This window comes from Branchiostoma lanceolatum, chromosome 19 (assembly GCF_035083965.1).
Source record: "Branchiostoma lanceolatum isolate klBraLanc5 chromosome 19, klBraLanc5.hap2, whole genome shotgun sequence".
Taxonomy (NCBI): domain Eukaryota; kingdom Metazoa; phylum Chordata; class Leptocardii; order Amphioxiformes; family Branchiostomatidae; genus Branchiostoma; species Branchiostoma lanceolatum.
In genome coordinates, this window is record NC_089740.1 from 12,092,114 (window position 1) to 12,108,041 (window position 15,928).

The 15,928-nt window shown below is 42.3% G+C and overlaps 1 protein-coding gene across 1 annotated transcript; it reads right to left on the reverse strand.

The window, feature by feature from the left end:
• Positions 1-18: 18 nt before the first annotated feature.
• On the reverse strand, positions 19-12,673 carry LOC136425143 (uncharacterized). Its single transcript, XM_066413941.1, has 11 exons — positions 12,264-12,673; positions 8,822-8,892; positions 6,103-7,978; positions 5,207-5,435; positions 4,411-4,603; positions 3,928-4,094; positions 3,365-3,617; positions 2,813-3,027; positions 2,022-2,237; positions 1,460-1,620; positions 19-1,043 (listed from the first exon to the last, which is right to left on the reverse strand). The coding sequence occupies exons 1-11, from the start codon at positions 12,413-12,415 to the stop codon at positions 890-892; spliced, it is 3,687 nt and encodes a 1,228-aa protein (XP_066270038.1). The 5' UTR covers positions 12,416-12,673; the 3' UTR covers positions 19-889.
• Between the last annotated feature and the right edge of the window lie 3,255 nt (positions 12,674-15,928).

The window sequence follows — 15,928 nt, forward strand, 5'->3', positions numbered from 1 at the left end:
AAAGCAACAGTCTCAACAAAATGTTGTGAAATTTTATTTCAAATTCATAGTGGTTGAATGAAATAAACCTCCCGGTATCAAACAACTAAAAGTGTGATCACCAAAAAGTGTGGTCACACCAATCTATATGTTGGAACAGACATTCTGCCAATAAAGACAGGTGGCAAATGTTTATACATGTAAAAGTGACAAAATAAAGCTCTTTTTAAAACCGTAACAGTGCTATCAATCTGATCTGTTCTTGATAATCACTTACCCTACCGTACATGTACTGTATGATGTACACTAGAAGACAAACAAAGGATTGAAAAAAAGCAATAAAGCCTTGCTAAAGCCTTCTTATTCATCTAAAAAGAATACAAGCATCCCTATCCTTGATGCACAGAATAACCTCAAGGATAACTCGTGCCATCATGTACCAATGACTCAAACTTGACATAATTGAGTTGACCACCAGGAGGCATAATATTACAGCTTATTTACACAATAGCATAAAGACTGGGTTACAAGTATTCTTGTTTTTTTTGCAACCTTTATTTAACCTTGAAAGTATTCAACGATACACTCATTCGGCCGAGGCCGTTTTTCAAGAGTTCAAGGGAGGAGGTCAGGGGTCCTTTTAACATACCATCGGAAAATAGAATATAAATTCTTTAAGCTGGTAACTGTGTTGTACATTGTATTACAGCCATCTGTGTGATATCCCTACCAGGGGATTTGCAGACTATGAACAAGAACCAGAAGACTATGTTGGAACAGACATTCTGCCAATAAAGACAGGTGGCAAATGTTTATGGTTACATGTAAAAGTGACAAAATAAAACTCTTTTTAAAACCGTAACAGTGCAGACTCTGAACAAGAACAGATTCAGTGACTGGTGGTGGACAGTTACAAAATGGTACACTGTGCATGTGCCTGGTCCTTTGTGGCCTTCATCTTCAAACTGCGCAGTTTTTCATTGGTTCCGTCCAGTAGTAGCCCCAGCTGACAGACTGCAATGGTGTCTTCTGTCTTCCCTTTCTTATACTGGTGCTCAGCATATCTGAAAGCACAGATGCAACAATACAATAATTAATCTGCTTTTTTAAGTTCATAAGGAACATACAAGAAAGTGGGAGGGCATCTTGTAGTGGGGAGGGGGGCAATTTGTAAAAATGTTCATGCACCTTTTTTTGCCCTCCCTTTCACATTGTGATGAACTCAATTAAACAAAGTTAATAATACTCAACCAATTTTTCTGAAGAAATGAGTTAAGGATATCCACTCTTTTCAAGGAATATTGATACAATGTAGCATTAATGTCATTGACAAAAGCCAAAAAAGCCTATCATACATAACTGTTTCCTTGATTGTACTAGAAAAGTTTTAAAAAAGAATTAAGATAGCTTGATCACTTGCACCTTATCATATTTATCCATGTCAATGTCTTATACATCTGAAGACTCTACATCTACCTACCTGTGAAACACCTGAGCAAGGGTGTTCTTCCCTGGACGTGATGTCACCAAACTGACGGTTTTCTGTCGGTCTGTTTTGAATGCGTGCACATAATCCACCACGGCGGGATGTTCCTTGTTGCGAAGGAGGTTGATGTAGCCCCGCCAGCAGTAGTCACTGACCTGTTGGAATCGTGATGACAGCCACATAATTAGACATGTTAAGCCTTAACCTATGTTTACATAGTTTTGTAGTAAACTGGGAACAGAATGTGTCCAATAGTTCATACACAATAAGCGCTTGGGCTGAAGTTTGCTTGATTTTGAGACTTTTTTATCATGTAGCGTTACAGATATTTGACCACATGTACTCGAATTGTAACATTTCATATTAAGTACTCCCTGATTTACCTTGGCTCATTTGAATACATGTATCACCTAACAAAACAAGTCATTCACTATAACTTTTATACAGTTTGGAAATCACAACAAGTTAAACTCCATGTACGTTTCTATGATTTAGAAATCAAAACTATTACATGAAAAAGTAGGTGAAAATCGATTGTAACAGAGATAAGTCTTACCTGAGATGTACTCTTGTTTGCATTGTTCTTCTTTATGACCAGATTGATATCGTGCAGGGCCTGGTCGTACTGTTGTAGCCTGCTCAGACACTTTGTACGCTGGCGGAGAACGTCCACGTCTGAGCTCTGTGAGGCGGCCACTGCAAGGGTCAGGTAGCACAGAGCCTCCTCGTGGTCATTCAGTCCAGTCAGGACTTCAGCCTTCTTCAGGGACACCTGTTCAAATGACAGTTATGTGTTGATTTCATTTGAACTAAACCTTCACTAACCACAGATTTTCTTTTTCTGTCCACCTCAAGTCAGCATCAAATAATCTTGTTTAGAACCTTGAGACTTTGTGACTACACTTGTAGAATCAATTACAATAGTGTTCAGCACCAAGGACAGGCATGTTCACCTAAATGTGGATTGTGTTCAGCACCAAGGACAGGCATGTTCACCCATGTGTGGATTGTGTTCAGCACCAAGGACAGACATGTTTACCTGTGTGTGGATAGTGTTCAACACCAAGGACAGACATGTTCATCTGTGTGTGGATAGTGTTCAGCACCAAGGACATACATGTTCACCTGTGTGTGGATAGTGTTCAGCACCAAGGACAGGCATGTTCACCAGTGTGTGGATAGTGTTTAGCACCAAGGACAGGCATGTTTACCTATGTGTGGATCGTGTTCAGCACCAAGGACAGGCATGTTTCCCAGTGTGTGGATAATGTTCAGCACCAAGGACAGGCATGTTTACCTATGTGTGGATAGTGTTCAGCTTCTTGAAGTTTAAGGATGATTTCACACCTTGACCAAGGAGTCCCTTTGCTCACTGTCTAGAGCCTTCAGGACGAACTCCAGGCCTTCAGAGTCCAGCTCCGCCAGAGGACTGAGTTCTGTTGCGGCCAGCTGGTAGTTGCCCTTCTTCACATAGATCAGTCCTCTGCGCGCCAGGACTGACCGGTCATCAGGTGTCAACTGTAGCACACGATTCAGGTGCACAAAGGCCTGGTCCAAGTCCCCTGGAGAAAAATAAAAGGTAAATGCTTAGTATACATTTTTACAGTAGAATTTACAAATTGATGGTGACCACCTCTACATAGGGACCACGTATCATGGCCAATTTTTGGTGGTCCCTTAAATCATTTCTCCCATTGACCATGCACTCATAGTCCTCATGGCTATCTGTATACAGTGGCAAGTCCACTAAGGTTTGACCGTGATTTGAATAGAAATTGTTTTTAAAAAGAAAGGTGGTCACAGAAAACCATATAAAGTTACTGTACACAAAAATGAAGGTCACAGAAAAGCAAGACGACCACAATATGATGTTGGAGACATTGACATTGATAAACTTACCTTTAATGATAAGAGAATCTGCATACAACAGTTGCCATGCTGCAACATCAGCATCAATGGATATGAGTAAGTGTCCGATCAACACTGCGTCGTCCAGACACCTGTTATATGGTCCCTGGGACATCACGTCCGTAGCGTACAGATGTAACCAGTACAGCAGTAACAGCCGCATTTGTTGCTGTAGGAGTAGGATTTGTGTCCTTGCTGCTTCCGAGTCTTTACGCAATGCTGACAGGAAATCTTCCACCGCTTCCTGCAAGGTATTCAACATATTCGTAAGTTCAAAGTGGAAAATTTGGAGGTACATTTTCGGAAGTATAGAATAAAAAGACAAACAACTAAGTCATTTATTCAACCAACGTTCCAGTGACCATCTGTCACCTTCCTCAAGGCAATTCTGACTGGTTCACATTTGCACTGCAGCTTACAGATCATTCCCAGATGCAAAGTATTCATACATTTGGGACCACATCTATACACATTTTATACCTGTTGAAACTAATCACGGGCTACAGAAGTATAATATGTTTGTTCAACACTGATACTTATTTTTCTTTACTGACCTGTTGCTTGTTCATGACAATGTTCATGCAACCCCGGGCGCACAATGCGGTGCTACATTCGGTCTGGACCTCCAGCACTCTACTGTAGTCCTGCGCCGCTGCCTGGTAACTCCCGAGGTGAGCGTGGCATTCAGCACGAGCCATCAGGGCTGTCGTGTTCGTCATATCTGTCACATTAAAAAGGGAATACAAAGGGAGTCATTGACTTCTACTTCACAGCACTTGTGTAGAGCAAAGGAACCATAAGAAGTACAAAGTTTCTGCTCTAGGTCTAGACTGCAAGTACATTGCTACTCAGCTTTAACCTTCTCCCAGAGTGCTGCCTATCCCATAACCAATAAAGAATTGGTAGCCAAGTAGCTATAGTGTGCTTAAGGTAAAGACAAAAAAATTTTCATCACTCCTATGACATGTGCTTCAATACACGTTGCACATTTGTCTAATTCTCGTTCACAAAGTCAAGTTCATCTTTCCATGACATACCTGATGTCAGCGTTGCAATGGTGAAGGCACTGACGGCTGTATTTATGACAGCAGGTTCCTGACTCTGTTGTAACAGGCTGAAGCCGTACTGCTGAGAACTCCTCAATAACACCTGTCTGTCCTCTTCTGGCACATCAGCTAGTGCTGCATGGAAGGTGGCTTCTCCTTGGGTCTCCAGAACAGCGATACAGCCCTGTAAAGAACAATCAACAGTATTGAATTTCAGATTAGTCGCGGACCATATATGTGCATGTATTAAACATTAAACACCCTGATGCATTATGGTTTGAAGCCATTGGTTGAAATGAAATGTAGAGTCGGACTTAAAGAAAGAAGTTGTTCTGCTGTATTTTGCTGTGTCAATTTTATGTCTAACACAGACAGACAGACACACACACACAGAAACACAGATGCACACATGTACAAATCTGTGCAATTCATGCATTTAGTACACACACACACACATACAGGTAAACCTTAATCCCATACAACTGTCATATCAGACAACCTTGCACAAAATCACAACAAACTGTTACATTTAATTTCTTGGTTAACGGAATTGGTTAACGGAATTTTTTAAAATATGCTAGATTGGAAAATCAACAAGAAAACAGAATCTCAGAGGAAAGTTTTTACTTTGGTACACACAATTTCAGGGAGTTAACAGGGTCAGGTGCAAGATTTCACCCCAGCCTTCTGTTTTCATGATTTTTTTGTAATGCTAAAATTATTTAAAAAATCCGTTAACCAAGAAATTAGATTGGTGTGGCCTAATGAGATAAATGTGCTTTTTCACCTGCACTGCTTCCTGTACTTTTCCCAGTCGTAGCCTCAGCAGCGCCAGGTGAACGCTGGAGACAGGGTCCTGCGGGTTAGACTTGACCTTGTCCAGTAGGATCCGCTGGGCCTCCTGCTCGTTGCCCAGCTCCAAGTGTGCGTGGGCCCGCAGGAGATGAACCCCCTCTGTCCCTGGACTCAGCAGCTGGAGCAGGTCTGTCAGACAGAGCACAGCCTCTGTCTTCTCCCTGTACAGTTATGGGGGCAGTTAGTCAGTGTTCAATAGTGGACAGTATTGCAACGTTACTGTTACAGTACATTTATTGATTCTAACTACTCGCTGTAACATTACAGTAAACTGTTATATATGGACAACTGGTATGTAATGTTATGGGACCTTACAATATTCCTATGTAATACATAATGATGGTGAAAAAACAACTTTTCTTCTGCAGAGAAGGGAAGACAATAAAAAAATTGGTAAATGTTAAAAAGTAAAAACCTAAGAAATGTGAAATAAATATGATCATTAAGGAAATTTAACAAATTTCTTTTCAAAAAGATACTTACTTGACTGACACCCCAGCTACATCAGCAGTTTTGGGGGCAGTTAGTCAGTGTTCACTGATGATTAGTATTGCAATGTTACTGTGTATATACTGATTCTAACTACTGACTGTAACATTACTGTTAACTGTTATACAATGTATATGGGCACACTGATATAAGGTTATGGGACCTTACAACAGCATTATACATAATATCAATGGGGAAAAAACAGCTATTCTTGAAGTTGTATAGAAAAATAAATGAAGAAAATAACAACGTATAGTGATCTTCAAAAGTCAAAGCCTATATAAGATGAAATAAATGATGTTAAAGAAATCTTATAAATATCTTTTTTTAAATACTTACTTGACTGACATCCCAGCTGCATCCCCAGTATTTGTAGTATCCTCTCTATTAGCATGGAGAAGAGTTTGACAGCCTTTGATGATGATTTCCTTCAAGTGTTCTTGTTCAGGGACAGGGATTTTCTTCAGACTCACTGCCGTGTCTTTAACAGACACAAGACTTGCCTTCAAGACATCTTCTATCAAGTCGTCTTCTTGACCCTTGAGCAAGAAGAAGTAGGCTCTAGCGCAGAGCGCGTCAATGGAGTTCGGATTTCTGTCAAAGGCGATGTTTATATCTGACATGGCGATGTCGAGATGTCCTGCTTTCAGGTTGGAAAGCGCTCGGGAGCATAACGTGGACGTGTCAGTTCTTGTGTCGTTCTGTAACATGGTATCGTAGATGTCCGCCGCTTCTTGGTGTTCGCCCAAGAACGTGTGGCACTCGGCGCACGCATGGAGTACTTTCCTGTTGTTTGGCTGAAGCGCTAGGACGAGTTTGAACAACTGGAGGGCAGCCCGGACCTGATCACTGTTACCGTCGTCTGTCTGGCTCTCCTTTCTCACACAAACACTCATCTTTCTGCCAAGGCCAACAACGTAGCTCACGATTTCTTTCAGTTGCTCTTTTGCGAAGTTTTTCGACATTTCAGCTTTCGATAGGTCTGCATCGATGTTAACCGCAGCGATCAGATCAGTGGTTGCGTAATCTAGCTTTCCGAGCTGGAAGTGACAAAACGCTCGTGCCACAAGAGTGTCAATCATGGGACCCTTGGACGGGCTCTCCTGACCCCGTAGCAGCTTTAGCATGTTGGTCCACATCTCTGTTGCACCCGTGAAGTCACCCAGGTCTGCCTGTAGTGTGGCACAGCGAGTCAATGTCTTTCCATCGTACGGATCAAACAGTAGGATGATTTTACCACAATCTATTACAAAAGACTGCCACTTGTTGATGTCTTCAGTACTAGTGGCTCTTTTAGGCTGATCCAAGCTCGCGCACCTATGTAAGACCTTCAACACTCGAGGTAGGTGCTGTTTCTGAGCTAGCATGTACTCTTTCAGCTCATTCTCGTCCTCTAGGAAGGCCTTTATGAAGTCCGCTGCCACAACTCGGTCCCGTTTCCTCGCCAGTAGAGCAGCGAGACCGCGGTCTAGGTACAGACGGAGAGGTTTGTCGGGTTGGTGCTCCAGGATAGCGGAGCACTTCTCAATCACTTCTTGGTACTTCTTTTCTTTGAAAAGTTGGGATATTCTAGCACAGCTTGATGCACCGATCAGGCTAGCGGGACACGATAGAATGAAGGATGACAGCTGGTCGGGGGTGAGCAAGACGCCATACTCTTCCCTCTGCTCCGCCGCTTCTGCCGAACTTCGCCCCCAGAAGTCTACCAGCTCCACCACGCTTTCCAGCGACTCTTGCGGCAGCGACTTGAGGTGGTCGATGACATACAACGGATCCTCTTCATACGCGCTACAGTAGCAAGACACAGCTCGAGTAAGGTTCCCGTTGATCCGCTGAATATCGCCCTCGACGCACAACGCTTCCTTCTGAGACATCTTCAAGCCTTTAGACTGCACAAGTGTAGTTTGCTGCTGATTTTTCTCTTTACCCTCAACGCTCATATGAAAGACTGGATGATGACTGCCTCCGATGGTTGTAAAGTCCTTCAAAGCTTCTCCCATTAACACATGCTTGGTCTTTGTGTTGAAAACTTTGTTCAGTTTCTTGGAGGAAAGACTGAGAGCGGCCGAGTCGAGGCCAAGGTAAGAGGAGTAGACGTACAGTGCAAAGTCTAAGAGGTTGGCGGCACGGAGTTCTCGGGTGATGCGGAATCGGACGATTGGTGTGATGCTGGCACTGCTGGATGTGGCGTGCAAGACCTCGATGTAAGCTGGAACTGAAAAGCAACATACACATTGTCATTCTGACTGTTGCTATTTTCTAAATTTGTCATATTGAACTACTGACAAGCACAGAGGTTTGAGACAGATATGAATCACACCTTTGTACAACTACAAGGACCTTGGCATTATGCTATAATTCACATATTTAGTTTTATATATTAGAAGATTATTCTCACATATTAGAGTCAATAAATGTATTAAAAATATTCCAAGATGCAAATCAAATATAAGGATGGATACTATACTAAGAACATAGTACGTATACTATCTAACACTATGATTTAGAATAGTAATTTATCACCACCTGTCTGCTATGACCATTTTGTTTCTTTCTAAATCCCTTATTAAGCAGTCACTATAGGGACAGATCTAACTCATACGAAGTTAAACCATATAGTGGTCTGCTTCTATTGTAGAAACTGAAGTAGCTGGCAACTATTGACGCAGAGTCTGACATGTGTATCATGATACTCCAACCAGACTGGTGCTTCACAAGACAACTGTTAAACTCCCTTGACTCACTGGACGGATCCTAGCTTGGTTTGACAACAGCATTCAGCAACTTTTCAACACAGTTAGTTTAGAGTAAGAAACTCTAGTCTCTACCAGACTCTTCTAGTTGCTGGAAAAACAGTCAGAACTGAACAAATAGGGTGAATGATTTGTGACAGAAACACTATTCAGTGTTTCCGTCTAACTCCTCTCGCAAATTCTTCACCCGATTTGGCCAGTTTCTTAACTTTTTTTCAGCAACCAAAGGAATCTGGTGGATACTAAAGAAACTTGAAGTACACACGAACAATAAAGTATGTATGAAGGAGATCACATCTACTCACAAGGCCCAGATTTCTCCACGTAGACTCCCCTGGCCACCGTGCCCTGCTTTTTGAAGTTTTCATGTTGTAACCTGAGGAAACAGATCGGGAGACGTCAATAGGTGCTGTCGCCGGGGTGCCACCTGCACGCCTTTGTTCAGGAGGAAACATTAGATGTTTGCTTTGTTCTTAGGTAATTAATCACAGTGTCGGTGGCTTTCTTAGGATGAAACTCAAACCTTTTAGTTCCAATATACCAGAACGTAGCGACGGAAATGTAAAAGGTCAGGTACTGTACTGTTATGTGAATTGTTAAATAAACACACATATAAATGTATATACCGAATGTTACGACAGAAACTATATATACCTTCACTTCAGGTTGCCTTAGGTATTATTCACAAGGTTACTTAAGACAATAAAATTCTGTATGAGGGCTCTAACTGCAAGTTGTATGGTCAGTTTGGGATGGATTATAATCATGCTTCAAATATGATAAATCAAATCTTCAGGTAGTACACAAAATTGCTGATAATTGTGTGTCTCAACTTAAGATAGAGCAGATCATGCTTTGACACTTTGGACCTCCCTCCCCAATATGCTCCCTCCCTAGAAATTCCATAATTTTTGACCCCCACCCCCACTCCCCAGACTCCATTTTATCCCCTCAGTCACACTCCCCCCTCTCCATTGCTGTACCCCCTCCCTTCTCCTCTCCACCCCCTTCAAGCTGCCCCCTACTCATGTCACCCCCTTTCTCTACTCCACTTTCACACCAACTTCCAATTCCAATTCCAAAATGTCTAGACCTCACTCACTGGTCCTTTTAATCCTACTCCCAAAGTGATCAGCTGTCAACTCTCAAAGGGCTATTCCAATGTGTTGGGGGGGATCAATCATAAATTTTACATATCATCAATAGATTTACTAGAAAGTAACAATTCAGCCTAAGCAAATCATTAGTAGACCTAGAATATGTGACACTTTGTTATGACGAGAAAACAATCGGAAGTTTGATGGGGATGGTTCTACCATACCAGTCACAGCAAATACTGCTGCAATAATGAAATCTCTCGCATGAGGACTCTTCTGTACCGCTAGGGACTTACAGCACATGTAACACTATATGCCGCAACATTTCAACTCCGTTACTTTGGCAAACACTAACGTTTTAGGAGGGAAGGCTCATTACCAAAGAGCCCTGCTACCTTCAATCGTGCTTGTAACACGAAGAATATTCGTTGAAATCAAAGTCATAGTCTTCATTTTAGTATGACAATGTATCATGAAACTTCATAAAATTGTTTGATAAGGTTGGTACATTGTACTAGCATCGTCTTAATTCTTCTCCTTCTTCCATGTTTTCCGTCCAACTCGAAGCGTCATGTTCCCAGTTAAGTTATACTTAAGTTAATACTCATTACTTAGAAAGCATGCGCAGTATCTACATTTCTAGAATTCTAGATACATTTGATCAAAGTTACGTTTCTTCTAACACTACCGTGAGAACTACTAAGACAATATCTTGAGCTTCTTTTTTCACTTTGAATCCATTGTTCCCCACATGTCTGTTGTTGTACGATGATAGTACGACAACACTGCGTGATTAATCGGTTTAACTTTAAGAGACCCGCTGGGAGGTCTTCAGCAGGTTCGGGTTGCTGGACACCTGTTCGACCTAAAAATGGGACCTCCTTTATTTGACGACCAAACCCTATAAATATTCTCATACCAAAAGGAGGAGATGACATAATAACGTTAGAACGTCCATTTATATATGGGTTTCTTTAAATCGTCTTGTTCTTGCAAGAATTGTGATCTGGGCGCGTGTGTGTGTAGCTTTACGACTGCGATAGCCCTAATGCTAGCGCTTTTAGATCTATGATATGCTGTATATAACGTTAATGTCGACTCAACAAATCTGTAAACAAAGCAGATGTTGGAAGAATAAAGCCTTACATTTTTCTGGCTATCTCAGCATAACCTGGTTTGTTTATTTGCTTGTTTTTGTTGTTGTTGTTTTTTGTTTTTTGTTTGTTTGTATTGCATACCCGGTAAACCGCCTTAACACGTAACACACCAGGTTTGTAACAGCACAAGCTGCATATCAAGAGATTACGGACAGATTAAGAGATTTATTTGATCCACTCACACCAGGAAAGTGTCTCTAATCTTTTCGATAAGTGTGGTGGGTTCTTTTACGTGCTCGATGTGAGGCTCTCCTCAAACACGGGACCTCCACTCAACTTCCTATCCGAGGGATGTCCCTAACCAGAGCCATGCACTAAGAGATGCTAGTATGTGTTCATCTGTATGAGCTCGTTCAAATAAGGTATACAACCCAAGGGTTTGCCATGACGTCAAACAGACGACATAATCATGAAAGGCATCAGTCTCACGTAAGCAGTTGGCTGTGAACGTCTCGGAGAGCTCTCAAATCGTACACGATATCTTTATAAGGCACTACAAAACAGCTGTACATGGGCTGGCTAGTCAAGTATGCATTCCTATTTCCACTCTGTGTTTTCCATATCCATCACCCTTTAACCCTATCCACCACACGTTCGAAAATGAGTCTGTCTGTATCTGTAGTCTGTGTAGCCGGTATAACTTACTTAGCCTCCACCAGGCTTTCCAATGGATCGTAGAATTCGGTAAAAAAAAGGGAATAATTGGCCAGTAGAGTCAGTCCACGGTAAGGCTAATAAGTAACTGCGCTTGCAAATGAAACCCTCTGGTGGCCAAACGGTCCCTGGCAAATGTTCTCCCTATAGCTGGCGTAGTTAGTCTGGTAGAGACTAGGTATAACCGCCCTTCGGCGTAACACATCAGCTTTGCAGGCACACGGCGCGACAGCAGCTGGTTACATTACACTGAACGACCTGTCACACCTACCCTCTGCACATCTAGCTGCAAGCGTTCTTTAAAGCTACCTAGTCAAAGGCTAGTCTCTACCAGACTAACCGCGTCGGAAATAGAGAGAGCATTTGCCGGGGGACTTTGGCCATGGAGGACAACATTCCCATCCGCAGTCTAGGGTTGCCTATTGGACCCTCTCTCCGTAGCCGACTCCCTTCATACAATTGACTTTATTTGGCCAATTTCTACTATTTTCCCAGCGACCCGCGGAGACTGGTAGAGGCTAGTCAAAGGCTACTTCTACTGTACTTGGTGGTAACGAGTTCCACTCTGGAATAGATTTTCTGGTTGATAAAAAAGGTGAATTTTAAAACTACGTGACTGTATCAATATACAATTTACATATATAAAAGATATGTAAACGTTACTATGACCTTAGATCTTTTCCAGTTCAAAATGTTTGACATCAAACATGTTGTCATGATACCGCATGGGAAGAGAGATAAGGAATCTGATTTTCCCACACAGATCTCAAAGTAAAATCTAACTATTGCTTGTTTACAACTTCAGTCCTTTCACCACACACTGTACCGGTGTTACTTACCTGTGCAGGTGACAGCAGTGTGCGAACGTTGTTTCCTTCCATCTGTCCTCCTCGTCTTGCAGACGTGATGTCAGCATCTCTATAGCCATCTTAGACTCCTGGAGCACATCGTTCCTTGTCTTGTCTTGCTGTAACTCTTCTTCTGAAGCCATCTCTTTCCGAAGGTAGTCCACTCGCTTGGAGAAGTCAAAACTTTTCACATAGGCCGATCAAAAGCTTGTACCGATTCGTCCTATGTATTCCTCTGTTCATGATATTTTCTCTCTCAAAAATAGTATTTACCCCCAAGATTGGACAACGCCTCAATATCAACACGAAGAAGGACCAGTGAATCTCGCCAGGAGAAAATATCGCAACACCTGCTAGTCGCGTAATACAGTGTATTTGTGCACGTATAGCGTAAAGGCATTTGATAGTTGATCCGACTAACACGTAGTTGTGAGTCGCGTTACACTATGTGCGGTGGGTTCGCATTGTTCCCCCGTTTACTTTGTCTAAAACAACATGGCGTGTTTAACGTGTTGATTGTGTCGGTGTTGTTACTGTTGGAGTGAGATGGACATGGCTTTTCCATTGGGACTGACGTGTTCGCTATTATTGTTACTAACCCCGTGGGAACCAAACACATCGGTGCCTCTCTGTGATCGGTTCGGGGTTCAGAGCGACCTTGACCGACAGGAGATAACGGTAGTTCCCAGGACATAAGAGGAACGATACCACACGTGCATGCAGGGTACTTAATAAACTACAAAACTTAACGACTCGAGAAAAAGTAGAGTGGATCAGAGAATTAGTGTCTAACGATAACGATTTTAACAAAAATTCCCGTGCAGTTCCGGACCAAGCCGCTATGCCATACGGGGCCAAAACTTGCACCATCAAAAGCTATCTCACCCCCCCCCCCCCACCCCGAAAAAATAAGATCCCGCTGCATTACCGCGGGAAGCCGCAAGGGGCCCCAATTAGATCTAGTAAGGCCACAGCAAGTAAATTTTATGGATGACATCCTCCGCAGACTCCAAAATTAATGAGATAGGGCGGAAAAAAAAAAGATGGGCAAAAAAACAAGATTCCTATATTTTCAAATTTTTAGATTATGAATCTTGTTAAACAAGACTTGAGGCAACAAAATATGCTATCACGACCAACAGGTCATGTATTCAACCAATGAGGTTTCATATATAATATAAGACCGCCTTGATTCAACAGTAAACATGTCATACCATCATGGGCATTCTTGAATACCTGGGCAGCAACTATATTCAACTGGGTATTCATATGGAACACCCTGTCAACACATGCCATCAAATGCAAGCAATTGAGCTTCAAGTTCTGCTGGATCATATCAAACAATTGCACAACACAGGGCCTTTGTCGGACATATCATCGGAGGGCAATGAAATTTCGATTTTGTTAGTAGTACACTTCATTCAAGAACAGCACATTGGATTACACGTTGTTTATAATAACGGCACAGAAAGTACACACTATATTACAAGTTTGGCATGAGGGCTGCACAGTGTCTTCCTGTAAGTTGGTGACGAAGAGCAATCTTGTTACAGCTTGCATACACAATAATTGTACAACGCATTTGTATGGAGTTTTCACCATTCTTACATGTGCATATGCCTTGTTATGGCATCTAGAACATTTTTGCCATAGAACTGACTGTAGTTTGCGACATATTGTACTATTTAAGGTATGTTGACCATTGCCGAAGGACAAAAAAAATTGTTTTTTTTTTCGAAATCAGGCGAAAATTAATGAGCGCGCTGATGTCATCCATAAAATTTACTTGCTGTGGCCTAAGTTCCAGTTTTTGTCACAACCTCGATCGAAAAGTTTGTCTTTCTTGGGTGGCAGTCAAATATTCCAAATATTCATTCAAGAATTGGCGTCCCGATTAAATTTGACCATAGAACATGAGACCAATATGAGAAAACAGCGAAAGTCAGCCCAAAAAGTCCCCCACAGGAGGTCTACACAGAAGGCCGATAACAAGTCGCCAGGGGGCCCAAAATCTAATCATTTCGAAGTCTCACAAAGACCTACCCACCTGCCAAGTATCAAGACAATTCATAGACATTCTCGAGTTATCGTGTTCACAGAAGGACGGACACGCACACGTACGAACGCTGACGAAAACATAACCTTCTCGGCGAAGGTAATCATGATGTTAGTTAGCATTGACCACATTGTTGGGCACGTACCCGTCGTGCTTTACGGTAGAATCCAGGAATTATTTCAAGCAGCCTTGATATGATGATTAAATCAAATTTGTCAAATTTGAAATGTTCTATATACCGTGTAAGTAACATAGGCTTTCATTGAAACTATTTTAACCTGTCAAATGTCAGTGATTTGTATGTAAGTCATCTTGATATTTTAATACTTTGTCTATTGTAACGAAAACCCACGCAATTCAGCCTGTGGCTGCCATGTGGTGTTTTGCTGTTTGATTGTTTGAATCGAATAAAACCATTATTATTATTAACAGATTTTCGGGAAACTAGATACTAACAAAGGCCAATGTACAGAACACCAGGCCAAGACATCTTACGAATCAAAGATTTGTAGACCAGATCCGAGCTGGGCTGCCAGCAAACCATATCAAATAAACCTCTTGTGTCTTAACCTTCTCCCTGCTGTCTTATTCTGTAACCAATGGGGATTGGGGTGCCAAACGGCTACTTCAGTGTGCTAAAGCGGGGTAACTGTCCGGAAGAAGCTTCAGTGAAGCTTCGCGCTCTCGCGGTGCTCTTTCGCCTTACATTTTCCGTTTCAGTCTGAGATGGCATCCAGGGACAGTTCGCGAGCCGTCCCCTGAGTTGAAGACTCCAGCCTGAAAAAGCTCCGTATACGTAAACACACACGGCACTTGTTTTCACAACCACATGGTATTACCTAAAATATCCCAGTGTCGTGGTCACATTTGTCTTCGCGATTTTGTCGTAGAATCTTTTTCGATGCTCTGACAGAACCGACTGTAGAGAAGGATCTACGGCAACCCTTTCTGTCGCAAGACAGTTGGATTCTGTACGACGCAATCGCGACTAAAGAATTCCCTCGATTTGCGGGATCGTATTCCCATCGTACGACGAGTGTGACCCGAGCGCTGACAGCGGGTAGCTATAAAAATCAAAACGACACGACACGTGCCGAAACGGGACAGATTTTTGTTTCCAAACTGGCGGTTTTCATGGTTTGATATCGCCGCGTTTCATTCTTAGAAACTATATTAAGTTATGTTAACACGTTATCGGATGTAAAATGCAACAAGGGTACCATTTTGGGCTATATTTGTGCTTCACTAGAATTAGACTTTGTAGAAAATGCAGTGAGTGAAGTTTAAGTATTGCAGACCAAATACTTCCTCCGTTCAACCCACTACTAAACCCCTGTGCCATCGACCTCTCGAAATGATCTTGGGCGGTCTGACTAGTTAAAAAAAAAACGTTTATCCGGATTGCAATGGACGGGGAGGGGTTGGCACACAACAAACACCCTACACAGGAAGCCAGTGAGATACGTTTTCCCGCAACTGTCCATATTGGAAACTCAAGATCACTAGATAACCGCCTGGTGCCGAAGATTGGGACTTGTCGAAGTGCCGTGCTCGCTGGAGATAAGGCACGAATGTGACAACTGTCACGCCAAGGACGGAG